The sequence below is a fragment of the Lipotes vexillifer genome, unplaced genomic scaffold (assembly GCF_000442215.2).
Source record: "Lipotes vexillifer unplaced genomic scaffold, Lipotes_vexillifer_v1.1 scaffold661, whole genome shotgun sequence".
NCBI lineage: Eukaryota > Metazoa > Chordata > Mammalia > Artiodactyla > Lipotidae > Lipotes > Lipotes vexillifer.
In genome coordinates this window covers 977,488-995,247 of record NW_006796183.1, presented here as the reverse complement: position 1 = coordinate 995,247, position 17,760 = coordinate 977,488, and the positions used below count along the sequence as shown (strand labels likewise).

At 41.7% G+C, this 17,760-nt stretch overlaps 1 protein-coding gene across 1 annotated transcript; it reads right to left on the bottom strand.

Moving 5' to 3' along the window:
• Positions 1–3,226: 3,226 nt before the first annotated feature.
• KLF17 (KLF transcription factor 17) lies at positions 3,227–17,636 on the bottom strand. The gene is made up of 3 exons (XM_007468279.1): positions 17,553–17,636; positions 3,802–4,663; positions 3,227–3,471 (listed from the first exon to the last, which is right to left on the bottom strand). Exons 1-3 carry the CDS (start codon positions 17,634–17,636, stop codon positions 3,227–3,229), a joined length of 1,191 nt encoding a protein of 396 aa, XP_007468341.1.
• Between the last annotated feature and the right edge of the window lie 124 nt (positions 17,637–17,760).

The window sequence follows — 17,760 nt, the reverse complement described above, 5'->3', positions numbered from 1 at the left end:
TGAAGGCATTAAAGCAGCTACTATATCATCGATGCTTCATATGTTCAAGAAAGTAGAGGCAAACACGAGAATGTTAAGAAGAGAAATGGAAGATATTTTAAAAGATCCAGATCGAATTTCTAGAAATGAAAAATACAGTATTTGAGGGAATTCCCTGGAGGTCCGGTGGTTAGGACTCGGTACTTTCACTGCCAAGGTGCGGGTTCAATCCCTGGTGGGGGAAGTAAGATCCTGCGAGCTGTGCAGCACAGCCAAAAGAAGGAGGAAAGAAAAAAAGGTACGTGAAAAACATACTGGATGGAACTGATAGCAGATTCTAATTTGCAGAAGAAAAGATCAGTTAGCTTGAAGACATCTAAAACGAAGCAGGGGAAAAAATGATAGAAAGATATTGAGTATTAGTGATCTATGGGACAATATCAAGAGCTCTGTTTATATGCGCAGATTGTGTGTCAGAAGAAGGGGTGGGGACAAAAAATTGACGAAACATAGCCAAAATTTTTCCAAATTTTATTAAGAATATAAAACTTCAGATTGAATAAACACAAAATTCAAAACCACATAAAACCAATTATATGCTTAAGAATAGATACATATATGGTAAAAACAACAAAGAAAAGCAAAGACAAGATTAAAAATTCAAGGTAGTGGTTACCTCTGCTGAGGACAAGGAATGTGATGAGAGGGGAACTCAAAGTTCTTTTCAAGTGTCATAAAAGGCAAATAAGTGTTTTTATTATTAAGTTGTACATATACGAAAGATTTTTTGCACACGTTAGATAGCACAATAAAAATAAATAAGTTAATTTCATCTGGTTCTCCTTATTTAACACACAAGCCATAAACCTGGGTGTCATCCTGACTACTCCCTCATGGACCTAATCCAATGAATTAACTGGATTAATTCATTGGATTAGGGTTAATTGTCTCTCCTAAATCTACTACCCTCCACCTCTACTTCTAAAACCTGGTCCAAGCCACCTTCCACTCCCACCTGGAGTACCAAAACTCCTCCCTCTCCCTTAAACAAGTCAGAGACCATTTTCGAATGGGACTAATCCTATCTCTCTTGAGCTTGACTCTACTAATCTGGCCCCACTGCTATCGAAGCAGAGATAACTAATTTGCCCAAGGCCACACAGTCACATATGGCAAAAACAGAATTAAAATCTTCTAGTCTTACTTGAGAGCCCACAATGTCTTACCCACCCATTGTCCTGCCTTGTGTTGAAACAAAGATAACACGGGAAATGCTTAGCCATGCCTGCCATAGGGTAATCACTGGATAAAGGATAGATTGACTTTCCTCACCTCCTTTATCTGCCTAACTCCTAGTTAATCCTTAACTCTGAGCTCAAATTACTCTTCTTAAGAAGTGCCTTCCTAACTGCTTTGGCCCAACAAATAGGAGGTCCAGCTAACCCCCATAAACCCGTTAGGTCTGACTCAGGCACCTCCTTGAGAAGTCTTTCTTCCCTGACACACATTTTCGTTGTCTCCGTGCCCCTCACCATGAGTTGTCCCGACAGCCATGGTGCTCTCTGTATTGTGGGTTGAAGAACATTTGTTGAATGAATGGAAGTTTGCAGGCTGACTCTCCTGGGAGCAATTGCCAGATCCAGCTTCTCTCTGCCTGGAATTCTCTTTTCTCTTCATTCATCTGCTCAGTTTATTTCAACGTTAAGGGATTACTAGATGTTACATACCCTCACTTACTGAGCTCAAGGGTCACCTCCCCCAGAAATTCTGACCTTCCCCTTCAGGTGGTCCTCCTCTCCATGGCCACTGCACCAAGGTGGACCTCTCAGCCCCTAGACCAAGATGGTCCCTGGGCCACAGGAACCAGATGTGATTCATTTCACTGTGGCCATCACCTGATAGTGCTGGGCACCAGACTGGGCCCAGGAGACACCTGTAGGAGACATCATCTCTAAGATAAGAGATCTACCTCTGAAGTGGACAGATCCTGGTTGGGATCCCAGCTCTGCCACTTGAGAACTTAGGCAAGTTCCTTTCTATTAGTTTGCTGGTCAGTAAAACAGCTGGCTGAGAAATCCAGGAATGAGGTTCTGAACTACCTGTGGCTGAGTTTCCAGAGGAGTCATTATGCCCTCAATCCTAGGAGAGGGGCAGGGCAGAACAGGCATTTTAATAGCTGATATTTAGTAGTCCAGGTACCTGGGCTTGGTGGGGGGAAGAGGGAAGGTTACAGTGCGGTTCATCCTTCTCTGCCCCAGTCTAATGTCTTCCAACCCCAAGTTACCTAGAAAACAGAGCCTAGAACAAGAACTAAGTACCGATGTTTTATTTGGGTGATGCAAATACAGGGCATTGAGAGTGAGAAAAGGGACTCGACGCAAGAGAATGGGAGGCAATGCCAGGTGATAGCAGGTTGAGTCTGCTTCATGACCAGACTGGAAGAGGCACAGAAGGTGTGTCCATTGGCTACTTGGGAGGTCTCCCCATTGGGAGAAATGGTGTCTTGCACCAGTTCAGGGAAGGGAGGGAAGAAGAGGGAATTTATCGGCCTGGATTTCTCCCATCTCCCATTAGTCAAATGTTACCCCAGGAGCACTAACTCTTCCACATTCCTGGGTTGCTAGTGGCTACTTGAGGTGCCAGATCCCATGTCTTGTGGGGGAATTCCATCCAAGTCTGGAAATGATGGGAGGAGACAAACTCTGGGCATGAGGCTGGTGAGTGCCGGACAGAATCTGATTTTGTACCTAAGATGTGTCCACAACAGTCCAATACTGTTCTTCTTTTACCAGAAGAGGGAATCTGGCATAATGATCAAAGACCTTTCCCAAAGTCACATGGCTAGTAAGTGGTAAATTCAGGATTTGAACATAGTCTATCTCTGGAAACTGTCAAAGACCAAGATAAGGAACTTAGATTTTATGTAGCAGGCAAAGGAGAGTCGCTAAAGGGTTTCAAGCTGGGAGTGACATAAGATAAAGAGCTTTTTGTAAAGCTCCCAATCGCTACTTTGCTCCATCTTGCCATGTGGCTGAACTTGGCACAAAAGTAGGTGGCCCCAGAGATGTGAGGACACCCAAGACAGTTTTTGAGGAGCCCCGACTAGGTCCAGAGCTCATATGGGCTGCCACACTGCCTCATAATCTTTCTGTCTTCATCAAAACCTACACCTACCAAAGAGACTAGCTGGTCAGAAGCAGGCAAGATCTGGGCAGAGAAGCCAAAACGAGGGGAAGAGCAGATTGACCTAAAGACCAGGAGCAGGAGGACCAGCCATACGTCCACTGTCAGCCAGTGGGTCTGGGGATGTTGGCACCCGCATATGAGTCCTTTGGTGTTGCCTGAGATGGTCGGATCTCATGAACTGTCGGCCGCACTGGTCACATTTATGTGGTCGGTATTTGGTGTGTATCCGAGTATGTCTTCTAAGTTCATCAGAACGGAAGAAGGACCAAGTACAGGCTTCCCACATGCATTTATAGGGCCTTTCACCTGGGGGATGACAAGGGAGAGGAGGAATTTTGAGGAATAGGCCAGCAGGTAGGAAGGAAGGGGTCTGACTTTATGAAGCAGAGCAGTCAACGTTGAGGAATCAAAAGGAAAGACTCAGGACAGCAGTGAGGAGACAGCACCGTCAGCAGTGTCCATCTTGGCACAGTCATCCTGGGCTGTGGGAAAGCAAGTTGGTGGGGCCAAAAGAGCTTGATCCCAAACTTGAAGGATGATGGGCTAATCCCAAACCATTACAAACCAGGGGTCCCCCAACAAACCTAAAGCCCAGAGATCTCTCCACCCACCCCACCCGTCCGACACCTCATTTACCTGTGTGTTTGCGTTGGTGACTCACGAGGTGGGAGCGCTTAGTGTAAGCTTTTTCACAGTTCTCATAGTCACAGCGGTAAGGCCTTGAAACTGGGGATCTCCTCCTGGGAGCCCTTTCCTGGGCCCCGGAGTACTGCTCTGCTCTCCGTGGAGCAGGTAAGGGCTGCTTAGGTAGGAAGGGGTCTTCCTGGGAGACTGGCTGGCTCACAAAAGAGCCCTGGGATTCCAAAGCCAGCAATAATGGCGATTCAGCTGGGGGCATCCCATAGTTGTGGGGGTTTCTAGGGGGCAACATCTGATCCAAAGAGCGGAGCATTGCCAGGGCCTCAGTGGAAGGCATGGTTGGATCCAATAATGTTTTAGGTGTTAAAGGGCCTCCATTAGAAGTTACTGTTGGGAGGCCAGAATAAGGCATTGTTCGCATTCTGATGTGGGACATCATTGGGATTCCACTGGCAGGTGAGACTGGCGGCCCATTGGAGGACATCCTTAGATTCCCACCAAAGGTCGTGGCTACCCCTGGAATACTGGGCTCTCCTAAGGGCATCGCCTGGGGCCCCTTGAAAATCATCATTTCTGTCTGGGAAGAAGACATTCCCTCAGTGTAAATCATCTGGGAAGGAGTGAAAGTCACTTGGGGGCAGTAGCTCACACCGTGGTCAGGCAGCCGCATACTGAAGTGTGACCCTATTTCACTGGCGCTCTGCCTGGGTGCCTCAGCAGAGACCAAGGAGGTCGTCTCCAGTTCTATGCACTGAGGGACGCGTTGAATGCCTAATGGGCCATGGTTCCAAGAGGTGTGCACTCCACTGTTTCTGGGAGATGAAGACACATCCAAGATGGACATTGACTTCTCAGTATCCTTAGAAAAAGAAAGTCAGGTGAAATTCACCATAGCTCAAATTCCAGTTCCACATGTCCCTTCTCCCCATTTCCAGACCCCACCCTAATCCAGGCCTCTATAATCTCTTGCCTAAATTATCCCACCTCCAGGCCATTCTCCAGTTTGGGCTTTCTAAAATGCAAGCCTGGGGGATTTTCCTGGCTGTCCAGTGGTTAAGACTGTGTGCTTCCACTGCAGGGGGTGCAGGTTCCATCCCTGGTTGGGAAACTAAGATCCCATGTGCCATGCAGTGTAGCCAATAAATAAATAAATAAATAAATAAATAAAAACAAACAAACAAACAAAATGCAAGTCTGGCTAATAGAAGCATGGTGGAAATCTAGATGTGACTCATGCCACTTTTCTTGCTGGGCATGTTTTAGGTTTTATTTCAAAAAAAGCACAAAGAGCAAATAAAATATTCTACAACCTGTACTTGCAGCAAAACTGAGAAAACCCTCAAATTCCAGATTATGTTTAAGTGTGAGGAATCATCCCAAACCAGCAGAACAGGTTCAGAAAGCCATAAAGGTAAGAAGAATGGAGGGTTCAGTTAGCCTTCGCTTTGGCAAAACTTAGAAATCAGTCACAAATATTTACCTACCGAAGAGGCTCTCACCTGAGTGGGAATGCTGTGGGCAGGTGTGAGATCAAGCATTGGAGGAGGTAAAGAAAAGAGGTAGACTTTTAAAAACACTTTTTTAAAGGGTGGGGGATTGTCTTGGAAGTCAAGGGAAAAAAGAAGAGATTGGTGGTAGAACTGCTTGAAACAGGACAGGATCCAAGAATCATATTTTTTAAAGTTGTCAATTACTGTAGCAGTAGAGAGAGAGCTCTTGAGCTGAGAAATTGGGAATACTACCCTGTAATTTCCCATCTGAGAGGATCCAGAAAAGACCAATCCATTTAAATATGAAAACCAAAACATGAGTAAAATACAGTATCTATAGAAGATACTAAAACATCAAAGATCCCACATGCCGTGGAGCAACTAAGCCCATGCACCACAACTACTGAGCCTGCACTCTAGAGTCCACAAGCCACAACTACTGAGCCTGCATGCCAGAACTACTGAAGCCCATGAGCCTAGAGCCTGTGCTCCGCAACAAGAGAAGCCACAGCAATGAGAAGCCCGTGCACTGCAATGAAGAGTAGCCCCTGCTCACTGCAACTAGAGACAGCACAGCAACGAACACCCTATGCAGCCAAAAATAAATAAATAAATAAATTTATTTTTTAAAAAGATCAAGGAAAAATTTAACAACATTCAAACACAAATTTTTAAAAAAAGAAAAGAAAGCAAAACTTAAGAAAGCAATTGCGGCTTTTACCAATTATAGGAACACCAAAGGGCAGAAATAGAGGAATTCAAAGAAGTTAGGTCCAGACAATAGGCTATGAGTAATATTAGAGGGGAGAGAAGGGGGCAATAAGGGAAACTGTAGGGGCTTCTGCAGTGCTAACAATGCTTCAAAGGTCTTTATTTTGTAATAATCCATTAAGCTGTGTACTTATATTCACTTTTCTGTTTGAGGGCTATTTTTCATAATAAAATGGTTTTAAAACAATACTGTGAGAAATCAGGATTTTCAGCATAAGTGAAATTATAAAAATCAGAAATAAAAATAATGCTATATTAAAAAAATGCTATATTTAAATAGGAAATATTTTATACAAACACAAACCCCTCATGCTCAGATTTTGGCCTTTAATTCCATTCCTTACTAAGAGGAAGAATCATCCTTGTAGTATTTCCTGACTCCAAGTCTGGAATAAGGAATGAATAAGTGAGCCTGGTGCATCTTATTGTGCCAGAAAATAAGGGAACTTCCCAAGATTATTAGGACTGTGTCAAAAAGACACAGGAAGTGACACCAGGGAATATGATAGAGTAGGAAGCACCAGGAATCCATGTCCCCACCAAGATAACAATTACACCTGCAGAATTTGCCTTTTGTAATTACTTTGGAACAATGGAATCAATTAAATGCTTGTGACTTCCAAGGGAAGGCTTGGAAGGTAAACTGCAGTTAATTTCAGTCAGTTTCAGCTCTTAGGTAGGTAGTGGCTATCCCAAAACACCCCGGGTCACATACCAGGAAGCTGTGCACACATTTCTGTACCTGTGGGAGCCAGAGTGGGCAATGAAAACCTTGTGCTCCAAATATTGAGTAATCTGTATTATCACTAATTGCTGCTTCTGATCATGACGAACAGACAGAGGTGGGAAGCCATTGTTGCAACTCCCACTACCATTGTCACAAACCTCCCCTCCAAATGGCAGGACTTCCAGGGTATTTAAAAGGACTAGCACCTGTTTCTCTCTCTCTCTCTCTCTCTCTCTCTTTGTTTGGCTGTGCTGCATGGCATGTGGGATCTTAGTCCCCTGACTAGGGATGGAACCCATGCCCCCTGAAGTGGAAGCACGGAGTCTTAACCACTGGACTGCCATGGAGGTCCCTGGCGCTTGTTTCTTTCCCCCTTCATTTTTCCTTTTTCACCTTTTGGGAACCAGACATTTAAGAACTAGTATATTCAAAAGTAACCACATATACTAGAAAATTTGGAAAGTCACCACACATACCCAAGAAAAGATGCAGGCTCATAAATGATCTAAGAAAACCTTAAGTTTACCTCTCAGGCTGATGCTGGCACAGAGACAATATACATCAACTTAAATAAGTTATAAACAAACAAAAAACAAAAACAGCAAACCCTGAGGAAGAGGAAGAATTGGATTTCCAGAGTTTCTACATTATATGATTCAACTGTCCAGTTTTCAACAACAACAAAAAAAATCACAAGTCATAAAAAGACAGGAATGTATGGCCCATTCAAGGGGGAAAAAAAATAAACAGAAATGTCTAAGAAAGACCAAATGATGAACTTACTTCACAAAGAATTTAAAACAACTGTGTCTTAAAGATGCTCAAACAGCTAAAAGAAGATGTGGACAAAGTCACAAAAATGATGTATGAACAAAATGGAAATTTTGGTAAAGAGATAGAAAACCTAAAAAGAAACTCAAAAGAAATTCTGGGCACCCTGGTGGCACAATGGTCAAGAATCTGCCTGCCAATGCAGGGGACACGGGTTCGAGTCCTGGTCTCAGAAGATCCCACATGCCGCGGAGCAGCTAAACCCGTGTGCCACAACTGCTGAGCCTGCACTCTAGAGCCCACAAGCCACAACTACTGAGCCCATGTGCCACAACTACTGAGCCCATGTGCCACAACTACTGAAGCCTGCGCACCTAGAGCCTGTGCTCCACAAGAGAAGCCACTGCAATGAGAAGCCAGCACACCACAATGAAGAGTAGTCCCCACTCGCCACAACTAGAGAAAGCCTGCGTGCAGCAATGAAGACCCGATGCAGCCAAAAATAAATAAATAAATAAATTTATTTTTAAAAAAAGAAATTCTGGAGCTGAAAAATATAATAACTAAAATGAAAAACTGACTAGAGGGATTCAAAAGCAGATTTGAGTAGACAGAAGAATCAGCTAATTTGAAGATAGGACAATTGAAGTTGTCAAGCTAAGGAACAAGAAGAAAAAAGATTGAAGAAAACTGAACAGAGTGCCTAAATGACCTGTGGGACAACTTCAAGCAGACCAACATATGCATTGTGGGAGTCCTAGAAGAGAGAGAGAAAGGGTCAGAAATTGCTTGAAAAAATAGTGGGTGAAAACATGTCAAATGTGATGAAGGACATGAATATAGACCTCCAAGGAGCTCAATGAACTTCATATAGGATAAAATCAAAGAAATCCACACTGAGACACATTATAATCAAAACTGTCCAAAGACAAAAAGAATCTTGAGAGCAGCAAGAAAGAAGTAACTCATCACATATATGGGATACCAAATAAGATTACCAGCAGATTTCTCATCAGAAAACTTAGATGCCAAAAGGCGGTGGGCTGATATATTCAAAATGCTGAAAGAAACTGTCTAACCAAGAATCTTATATCTGGCAAAGCTGTCCTTCAAATATGAAGGAGAAATTAAGTCATTCCCAGATAAACAAACGCTGGAGGAGTTCAATGTTATTAGACCTGAACTGCCCTGCAAGAAATGGTAATGGGGTCCTTCAGGTCAAAATGAAAGAACACTAGACATTAACTCAAAACTAGCTGAAGAAATAAAGATTTCTAGTTAAGGGCAAATATATGGACAACTATAAAAACTGGTCATATTGCACCTGATTTGTAACTCCACTTTTTTTTTTCTACATGATTTGAGAGACTAATGGCAGAATAAGAAATCAGTATATTGGTCTTTGCCTCAGTTCCTGACACAGAGCTCCTAAATCCCTTGGAATTTCCTGGATGGTAAGAGCATCTTTTGTTCTAATGCAGTGACTCTTGGTGAGCTCCTGGATAGGGGCTGGTCACCAGAAAGACCAAGCCATGATTAGAAGCTTGGAATTTTTGGCCCTATCCCTCATTCTCCAGAGAGGGGAGAGGGGCTAGAAAATGAGTTAATAATTGATCATGTCTACATGATAAAGCCCCCATAAAAATCCCCAAAGTACAGAGTTCAGAGAGCTTCTTGGTTGTTGAACACATGGAGGTGCTAGGAGGGTACTGTGCCCAGAGAAGGAATGGAAGCTCTGTGCCCCTTTCCCATACCTCACCCCCTATGTATCTCTTTATCTGGCTGTTCAATTGTATTCTTTAAAATATCATTTGTAATAAATCAGCAATAGTAAGTAAACTTTTGCTGGGTTCTATGAGCTGCTCTAGAAAATTGTCAAATCTGAGGAGGAGGTCATAGAAACTGGCCCTGATTTACAGCCAGTTGGTCAGAAGCCCAGGTGACAACCTGGACTTATGACTGGCATCTGAAGCAGGGGGTAGGGGGCAGTCTGTGGGATTAAGCCCTTAACCCATGGGATTGGGCACTAATTCCAAGCAGTTAGTGTCAGAGTTTCTTGGTGCAGAAAACCCACATATATGATGTCCTAAGTGTGTGAGTGTGAGAATGAAGGAAAACAGTTTTCTTAGACACTAATGCATTTTTTAAAACTATTATTAGTCTATATTTTTGGACACTCAATGCATAAAGATGTAACTTTGTGACATTAATAACTGAAATGGAGTGTGGACAGAGCTGGATGGGGAATATTTTTATCTTATTAAAGTGGTATAAATTCAAGTTAGAATATTATAATTTGGCAATGTTAAATGTAATCCCCATAGTAAACACAAAGAAAATAGTTACAGAATATATACAAAAGGAAATGAGAAGGGAAATAAAATTTCACTACAAAAAAAAAAAAATCAACTAAACACAAAAGATATAATACAGGAAACAAGGGGCAAGAAAGGCTAAAAGCCGTATTGAAAACAAAGAGCAAAATGACAGAAGTCTCTCCTTATCATTAATTACTTTAAATATAAATGGTTTAAACTCTCCAATCAAGACAGAGATTGGAAGAATGGAGTAAAAGAAACATTATCTAATTATATGTTGTTTACAAGAGATTCCTTTAGATCCAGAGACAAAAATAAGCTGAAAGTGAAAAGATATTCCATGGAAATAGTAAACAAGAGTGGGCGTGGCTATAGTAGTGGCTATCAAACATAATAGACTTTAAATCAAAAAATTTGCAAGAGGGGCTTCCCTGGTGGCGCAGTGGTTGAGAATCTGCCTGCCAATGCAGGGGACACAGGTTCGAGCCCTGGTCTGGGAGGATCCCACATGCCGCGGAGCAACTAGCCCCGTGAGCCACAATTACTGAGCCTGCGCGTCTGGAGCCTGTGCTCTGCAACGAGAGGCCACGATAGTGAGAGGTCGGGGCACCGCGATGAGGAATGGCCCCCTGCTTGCCGCAACTAGAGAAAGCCCTCACACAGAAATGAAGAGCCAACACAGCCATAAGTAAATAAATAAATAAATAAAATTAAATTAAAAAAAAATTTGCAAGAGACAAAGGATATTATATATTAATAAAAGGTTCAATACAGCAAAAAGATAAACAATTATAAACATTTACATATAATAATAGACCATCAAAATATCTGAAGCCAAAACTGACAGAATTGAAGGGACAAATAAACAGTTCTAAGTAAGAGTTGGAGATGTCAATACCCCACTTTAAATAAAGACTAGAACAACCACACAGAAGATAAGTAGGGAAACAGAACTTGAACAACACATAAACCAACTAGATATAACAAACATATACAGAACACTCTACTCAACAACAACAGGATACACATTCTTCTCAAGTGCACATGGTACATTCTTCTCCAGAATAGATCATATGTTAGGTCACAAATTAAGGCTTAAGAGATTTTGAAAGATAGTTAAAAATCAATAATGGCAGGAAAGCTGGAAAATCTCCAAGTCTGTGGAATTAAACAACATACTCTTAACCAATAGGTAAAAAAAATAATAATAAAACAACCTATAGGTCAAAAAAGAAATCACAAGGGAAATTAGAAAATACTTGAGACAAATGAAAATGAAAACAACAGTAAAAAACTTACGAGGTACAGCAAAAGCATGGCTCAGAGGGAATTTATAACTGTAAATGCTTACAATTTAAAAAGATCTCAAACCAACAACCTAGCTTTACACCTTAAGGAACTAGGAAAAACAAAAACAAAAAACTAACCCAAAGTTAGCAGAAGGAAATACTAGAGAAATATTAATGAAACCAAAAGTTGGTTCTTTGGAAAGATTAGCTAAATTGCCAAACCTTTAGCTAGACTGACCAAGAAAAAGAGGACTCAAATTACTAATAGCAGAAATGAAAGTGAAGACATTACTACCAATTCTATAGAAATGAAAAGAATTATACGAGAGTACTATGAACAGTTGCATGCCAATGAATTGGATAACCTAAATGACATGGATAAAATCATTGAAAAACAATATCTACCAACACTGAATCATGAAAAAATAGAAAATCTGAATAGACCCACAACTAGTAAGGAGATTGAATCAGTAATCAAAAGCTTCCAGGACAGAGAAAGTTTCTTTACTTGATGGCTTCGTGTTGAATCCCACTAAACTCTTAAAATAAGAATGTCAATGCTTCTTGAATTCTAACAAAAAATCGAAGAGAAGGGAACACTCCCTAATCCATTCCATGAGCTGGGCATTGCCCTGACACCAAAGCCAGACAAAGACATCACAAGTAAAGAAAACTATAGACCGACATCTTTTATGAATATAGATACAAAAATCCTTAAAAAAAAAAAAAAGTAGCAAACTAGATCCACCAGCATATTAAGCAGATAATACAACATGACCAAGGAGGATTTATCCCTGGAATGCAAGGCTGATTCAACATACAAAAATCAGTCAATGTAACATACTACATAAGAAAAATAAAGGTGAAAACACACATCATCTCAATTGATGCAGAAAAAAGCATTTGAAAAATCCAATATCTTTTCATGATTAAAAAAAAATCACTAAAAAACATAGGAATGGAAAGAAATTTCCAACATGATAAAGGACATTTATGAAAAACCCACTGCTAACATCACACTCAGTGGTGAAAGACTGAATGCTTTTCCTCTAAGATCAGAAAAAAGACAAGGATGCCTGCCTCCACAACTTCTATTCACATTGCATTGGCAGTTCTAGCCAGAGCAACTAGGCAAGAAAAACAAGTACAAGGCATCCAAATTGGAAAAGTAAAACTGTCTCTGTTCCCAGATGATACACTCATATGTAGAAAATCCTAAAGATTACATACACAGACCCACAGACCTGTTAGAACTAATAAACAAATTAAGCAAAGTAGCAGGATACAAATTCAAGACACAAAAATCCATTGTGTTTCTATACACTGCAATGAACAATCTAAAAAGGAAATTAGGAAAACAATTCAATTTACAATAGCATCAAAAAGAGTCACTCAGAAATAACCAGAGTTTACCTGAAACTATATCACTGAAAACTATAAAACACTGCTGAAGGAAATTAAAGACATTTTTAAAAATGGGAAGAAATAATCTGCCCAAAGCAATATCCAGTTTCAATGCAAAAATCCCTATCAAATTCATTTTTTGCAAAACTAGAAAAATCCACCCTGAAATTCATATGGAATCCCAAATAGCCAAAAGCAGTCCTGAAAAGGAAGAACAAAATTGGAAAATTCACACTTCCTGATTCAAAACTTACTATAAGGCACAGGACACAAAAGAAAAAATAGACAAAATTGAGTTCATCAACATTTAAAACTTTTGTGCATCAAAAGACACTACCGGGCTTCCCTGGTGGTGCAGTGGTTGGGAGTCTGCCTGCCGATGCAGGGGACACAGGTTTGTGTCCCGGTCCGGGAGGGTCCCACATGCCGCGGAGCAGCTTGGGCCCGTGAGCCATGGCCGCTGGGCCTGCGCGTCCGGAGCCTGTGCTCCGCAGCTGGAGGGGCCACAGCGGTGAGAGGCCCGCGTACCGCCAAAAATAAAAAAAGACACTACCAACAGAGTGTAAAGGCAACCCACAGAATGGGAGAAAACATTTGCAAATTGCATATCTGGTAAGGGATTAATATCTAAACTATATAGAGAACTCCTAAAATTTACCATAAAAACCCAATTCAAAAATGGGCAAAGGACTTAAATAGACTTTTCTCCAAAGACATAGATGCTCAACATCATTAACCATTAGGGAAAGGCAAATCAAAACCACAATGAAATATCACTTCACACCCACTAAAATGATTATTATTTTTTAAAAAAGTGTTGGCAAGATGTGGAGAAATTGGAACCCTTGCACTGCTGGTGGTTATGTTAAAATGGTGTGCTGCTATAGAAACAGAGTGGTGCTGCCTCAACAGATTAAAATAGAATTACTATATGCCCAGCAATCCCACTTCTGGGTATATATCTACAAGGACTGAAAGCAGGGACTGGAAGAGACATTTGTACACCCGTGTTCAGAGCAGCATTATTCACAATAGCCAAAATGTGGAAGCAACCCAAGTGTCCATCAACAGATAAACAAAATCTGGTATATACCTACAGTAGAATATCATTCAGCCTTAAAATGGAAGGAAATTCTGACACATGCTTCAACATACAGACATTAAGCCAAGTGAAATAAGCCGGTCAAAATAAACAAATAATGTATGGTTCTATTTATGAGGTACTTAAGGAAGTCAAATTCAAGGAGACAGAACGTAGGATGGTGATAGCCAGGGACTGGGTGGAGGGTGGGCAGAGGGAAAACTGAGAAGTTACTATTTTAATGATTACGGAAATTTCAGTTTGGTAAGATGAGAAAAGTTCTGGAGATGGGTGGTGGCAATGGTTGCACAATAATGTGAATGTGTTTAATGCTACTGAACTATACACTTAAACATAGCTATACTGATATTTTTATGTTATACAGATTTTACCACAATTTTTAAAATGCTTAAAAAGGGGCACAGGGACTTCCTTGGTGGTCCAGTGGTAAAGAATCCGCCTTACAGTGCAGGGGATGTGGGTTCGATCCCTGGTCAGGGAACTAAGATCCCACTTGCTGCGGGGCAACTAAGCCGGTGCACCGCAACTACTGAGCTTGCACATCTCAACTAGAGAGCCTGTGTGCTGCAAGCTACAGAGCCCATACACTCTGGAACCCGCACGCCACAACTAGAGAGAAGCCTGCACACCACAACAAAGAGCCCGTGCAACTAAGATCTGATGCAGCCAAAAATAAATAGAATAAGTAAAAAAAAGAAAGAAATACTTAAACTAATTGTATAAAAAAGGGGGGGGGGTACAGAAGCGGTTCCCACTGACCAAATTTGTGACAATTTTAGAATCAAAAAGACTGATTGTTGATTTTAATAGATTGAATCTATGAAAATTCATGAGCCAAAAGTGACAAAGGGTCAGCTATTATTCCAGCTTTGAACATTGTGGATTGAAGTGAAAGAAGCATTTATTCTGTCCAATAGGAAACTGTTATTTCAAATTCACCCAATGATTCCAGTTGTTTAAGAAAAATTCTACTTTACAGAAGAATACAAATACATGTTGAAGGAATGATGGAATTGAAAATCATTTTACAACCTCTAAGGAAACTTCTGATTAAGGAAAAATTAATATTTGGTTCAAACCCGTAAGTGAATGATTAGTGGAGAACTGGACATTTGCATGTATCCAAGGTAACATTACACAGATTACTTTCTGACCACAAGGCTAAAATATAAGTTTGAATAGAGAGATCAATGAGGCTTTACGCTACCCTAATTCAAGCGCCACGCCTAATGTCACCAAATGTGCGGGAGCCAAATGTGTCTCCTGATATAATGCAAGATGAAGCCTATCATACTTATGAGACATCCTTACCCCAAATCAGGAATCCAATTAGCTTTAAGATCTAAATTCGATTTAGAGGGAATACAAGAGATAGATCAAGCTAAATCATACCATGAGAAAGCAATCTGATAAATCCACGAGGAGGAATATTTTACAAGACAAAACTTAGGATGATGAAAAATGGAAAGTCAGTCAGGAAAAAAGAAAACTTTTCTAATTTCAAAGAGACTCAAGAGACATAATAACCAGATACAGCATGTGGTCTTAAATTGGATCCTGGTTTGGACATACCAGCTGGAAAGGACATTTTAGGGACAACTAGGGGTACTGAATAGATTATATTAAGAAATTATTGGGACTTTCTGGTGGCGCAGTGGTTAAGAATCTGCCTGCCAATTCAGGGGACATGGGTTCAAGCCCTGGTCCGGGAAGATCCCACATGCCGTGGAGCAACTAAACCCATGAGCCACAACTACTGAGCCTGCGCTCTAGAGCCCATGCTCCCCAACAAGAGAAGCCACCGCAATGAGAAGCCTGCACACCGCAATGAACAGTAGCCCCCCCTTGCCGCAACTAGAGAAAGCCGGTGCACAGCAACGAAGACCCAACGCAGCCAAAAATAAAAATAAATTAATTTTTTAAAAAAAACAAAAAACCATAGTCCATTTTATTCACCACTATATGCTCAGTAACTAGCATAAACTAGGCACATAATAGGTGCCAGATAACTGTCTATTGGATGGGTATTTCTCGGGGTACTCAGCCACTTTTCCCTCCCTTTTACTTTCCTGATTCTTCACAGGCAAACTTCTCTGGAGATGTCTAAACACATCTTTACCACTATCTCGCCTCCAAGTTCAGTCTGGCCCCCATCTCTCCACAGAAACAGCTTTCATAAAGGTCACCAATGATCTCCATGTTATTAAGTCCAAACACATGTCAGATTCCTCCCTGCTTGACCTCTCATGAGTTTCTGAGACTACTGGCCATTGTTTTTTTTTTTTTTTTTTTGTGGAAGTTTGAGAACCACTGGCTCAAGGAGAACAAACAGAAGGCTTGAGGGCTCCACAGGGAAGGTTTTTTTTTTTTTTTTTTTTGGCGTATAGTTGATTTACAATGTTGTGTTAGTTTCTGCTGTACAGCAAAGTGAATCTGTTATACATATACATAGATCCACTCTTTTTTAGATTCTTTTCCCATATAGTAGCCATTGTTCTTTAAATGTTTCCTTCCCTTGGCCTCCGGAACACATTGACACACTAGCCTGGTTTTTCTCCTTCCCTTCTCTCAGGGCTTCCTCCTTCTCAGTCCCCTTTGCATTATGCTACTCTCTGGGCAATCTTTCTCATGTTAATGAATCCATTTCTGTTTATAGTCAATTATTCTTAAATCAATAGCTCCAGGGCAGGCCTTTTCTGAATCTTCAAGCTGCCTAGTGCTCAGTCCATTTGGATAGCCCAAAGGCACTTCATCTGACTATGTCCAAAACTCTTGATCATCTTTACTCACACACCCACCCCTCAACATATGCCCAGGGGAAAAAACTGTTAATCCTCTCCCTTCTCATCCTTTGCTCTCAGAAAATGTCACCACTATTCTTATCCAGTTTTATAAGCTAGAAATCTGGTCAATTGTCCTGGATGTCTCCTTCACCACCTAGATCCAAGTAATTACCAATTCTTGTGGTGTCTACCTCCAACACATCTCCAAGATCCATTCCGTTTTCTCCATCTCTCTAGTTAGGCCACCATTTTGACTGGATTATCACGAGACCTTTCTAATTATTGCCTCGACTTCTGCCCATTCCCCCCCCACTCCCCCCCCCCCCCCCCCCCCCGCACTCCCCTTTAAAAATACAAATCTAATTGTGATCGATCATGCTTAAACTCATCAATGGCTTCCCCCTGCTCTTGGAATAACCAACTCAAGCCCCGCATGACTTAGGTGGTGCTGGGGTCCCTGCCTCCCCTCCCCTTGACCACTCTCCCATCAGTCTTTTGGTCTTGGTCTCACAGTCCTTCTTTCATTACCTCTAAGGTGGAGGCATTCTGTCTCTGGTCTCAGGATCTGCTAACCCTTCACCTAACCAGTTGTCTCTGGTCCCAGACAGAATCCTCAGCTGTCTTCTCCACCTCCTAAATCAGATCAAACACCTCTACTATTCATTTCTGTGGCCCCTGTATTTCTTCTTTACAGTAATTTATATACTTCCGATCATTTAGCTACTTATTAATAAAATGGTAAACTATCTTATGGTAAACTCACCATTGTATTCCCAGGGTCTGTCAAAGGCCTGCCAATTAGTAATTTTTTCCTCCCTGTCTGCTTCCCGCTGACTTTCTAACTTTGCCTTCTTTCCTGAGTACTCAAAAGTCTCTATCAGAAGTTACCTGGAATTTCTTTACCCCCAGCACCCAATGCTAAGAATATTAACTGAATAAACGACACGTGATTTAGGTTCTTGATCTTCCATCCCTTCCCTTCCCAACCTATCCTTCGGACGCCTAATCCTCCAGATTGTTACTTCCCTCCACTCCCCCAGCTTCCATGCCCTCAGCCCCCACGCGGGGCCCTGGGGCTGATGCCCTGACTCACCTGTGTGAACCGGTGCGGAGCCCCATGCCACTGGCTTAGGTCCTCGGCTCCCTGCTCCATCTTAAGCTGGGATCGGTTGCACATCGAGCCTGCGCGAGGGTCCAGACCCACACCTGAACAGAGCCCTGACTCGCCGAGCGTCGCAGTCTGGTGTCGCGGCACCACCACGCCACAATCACCGCTCTCAGCTTCTACTTCTCACAGCGCG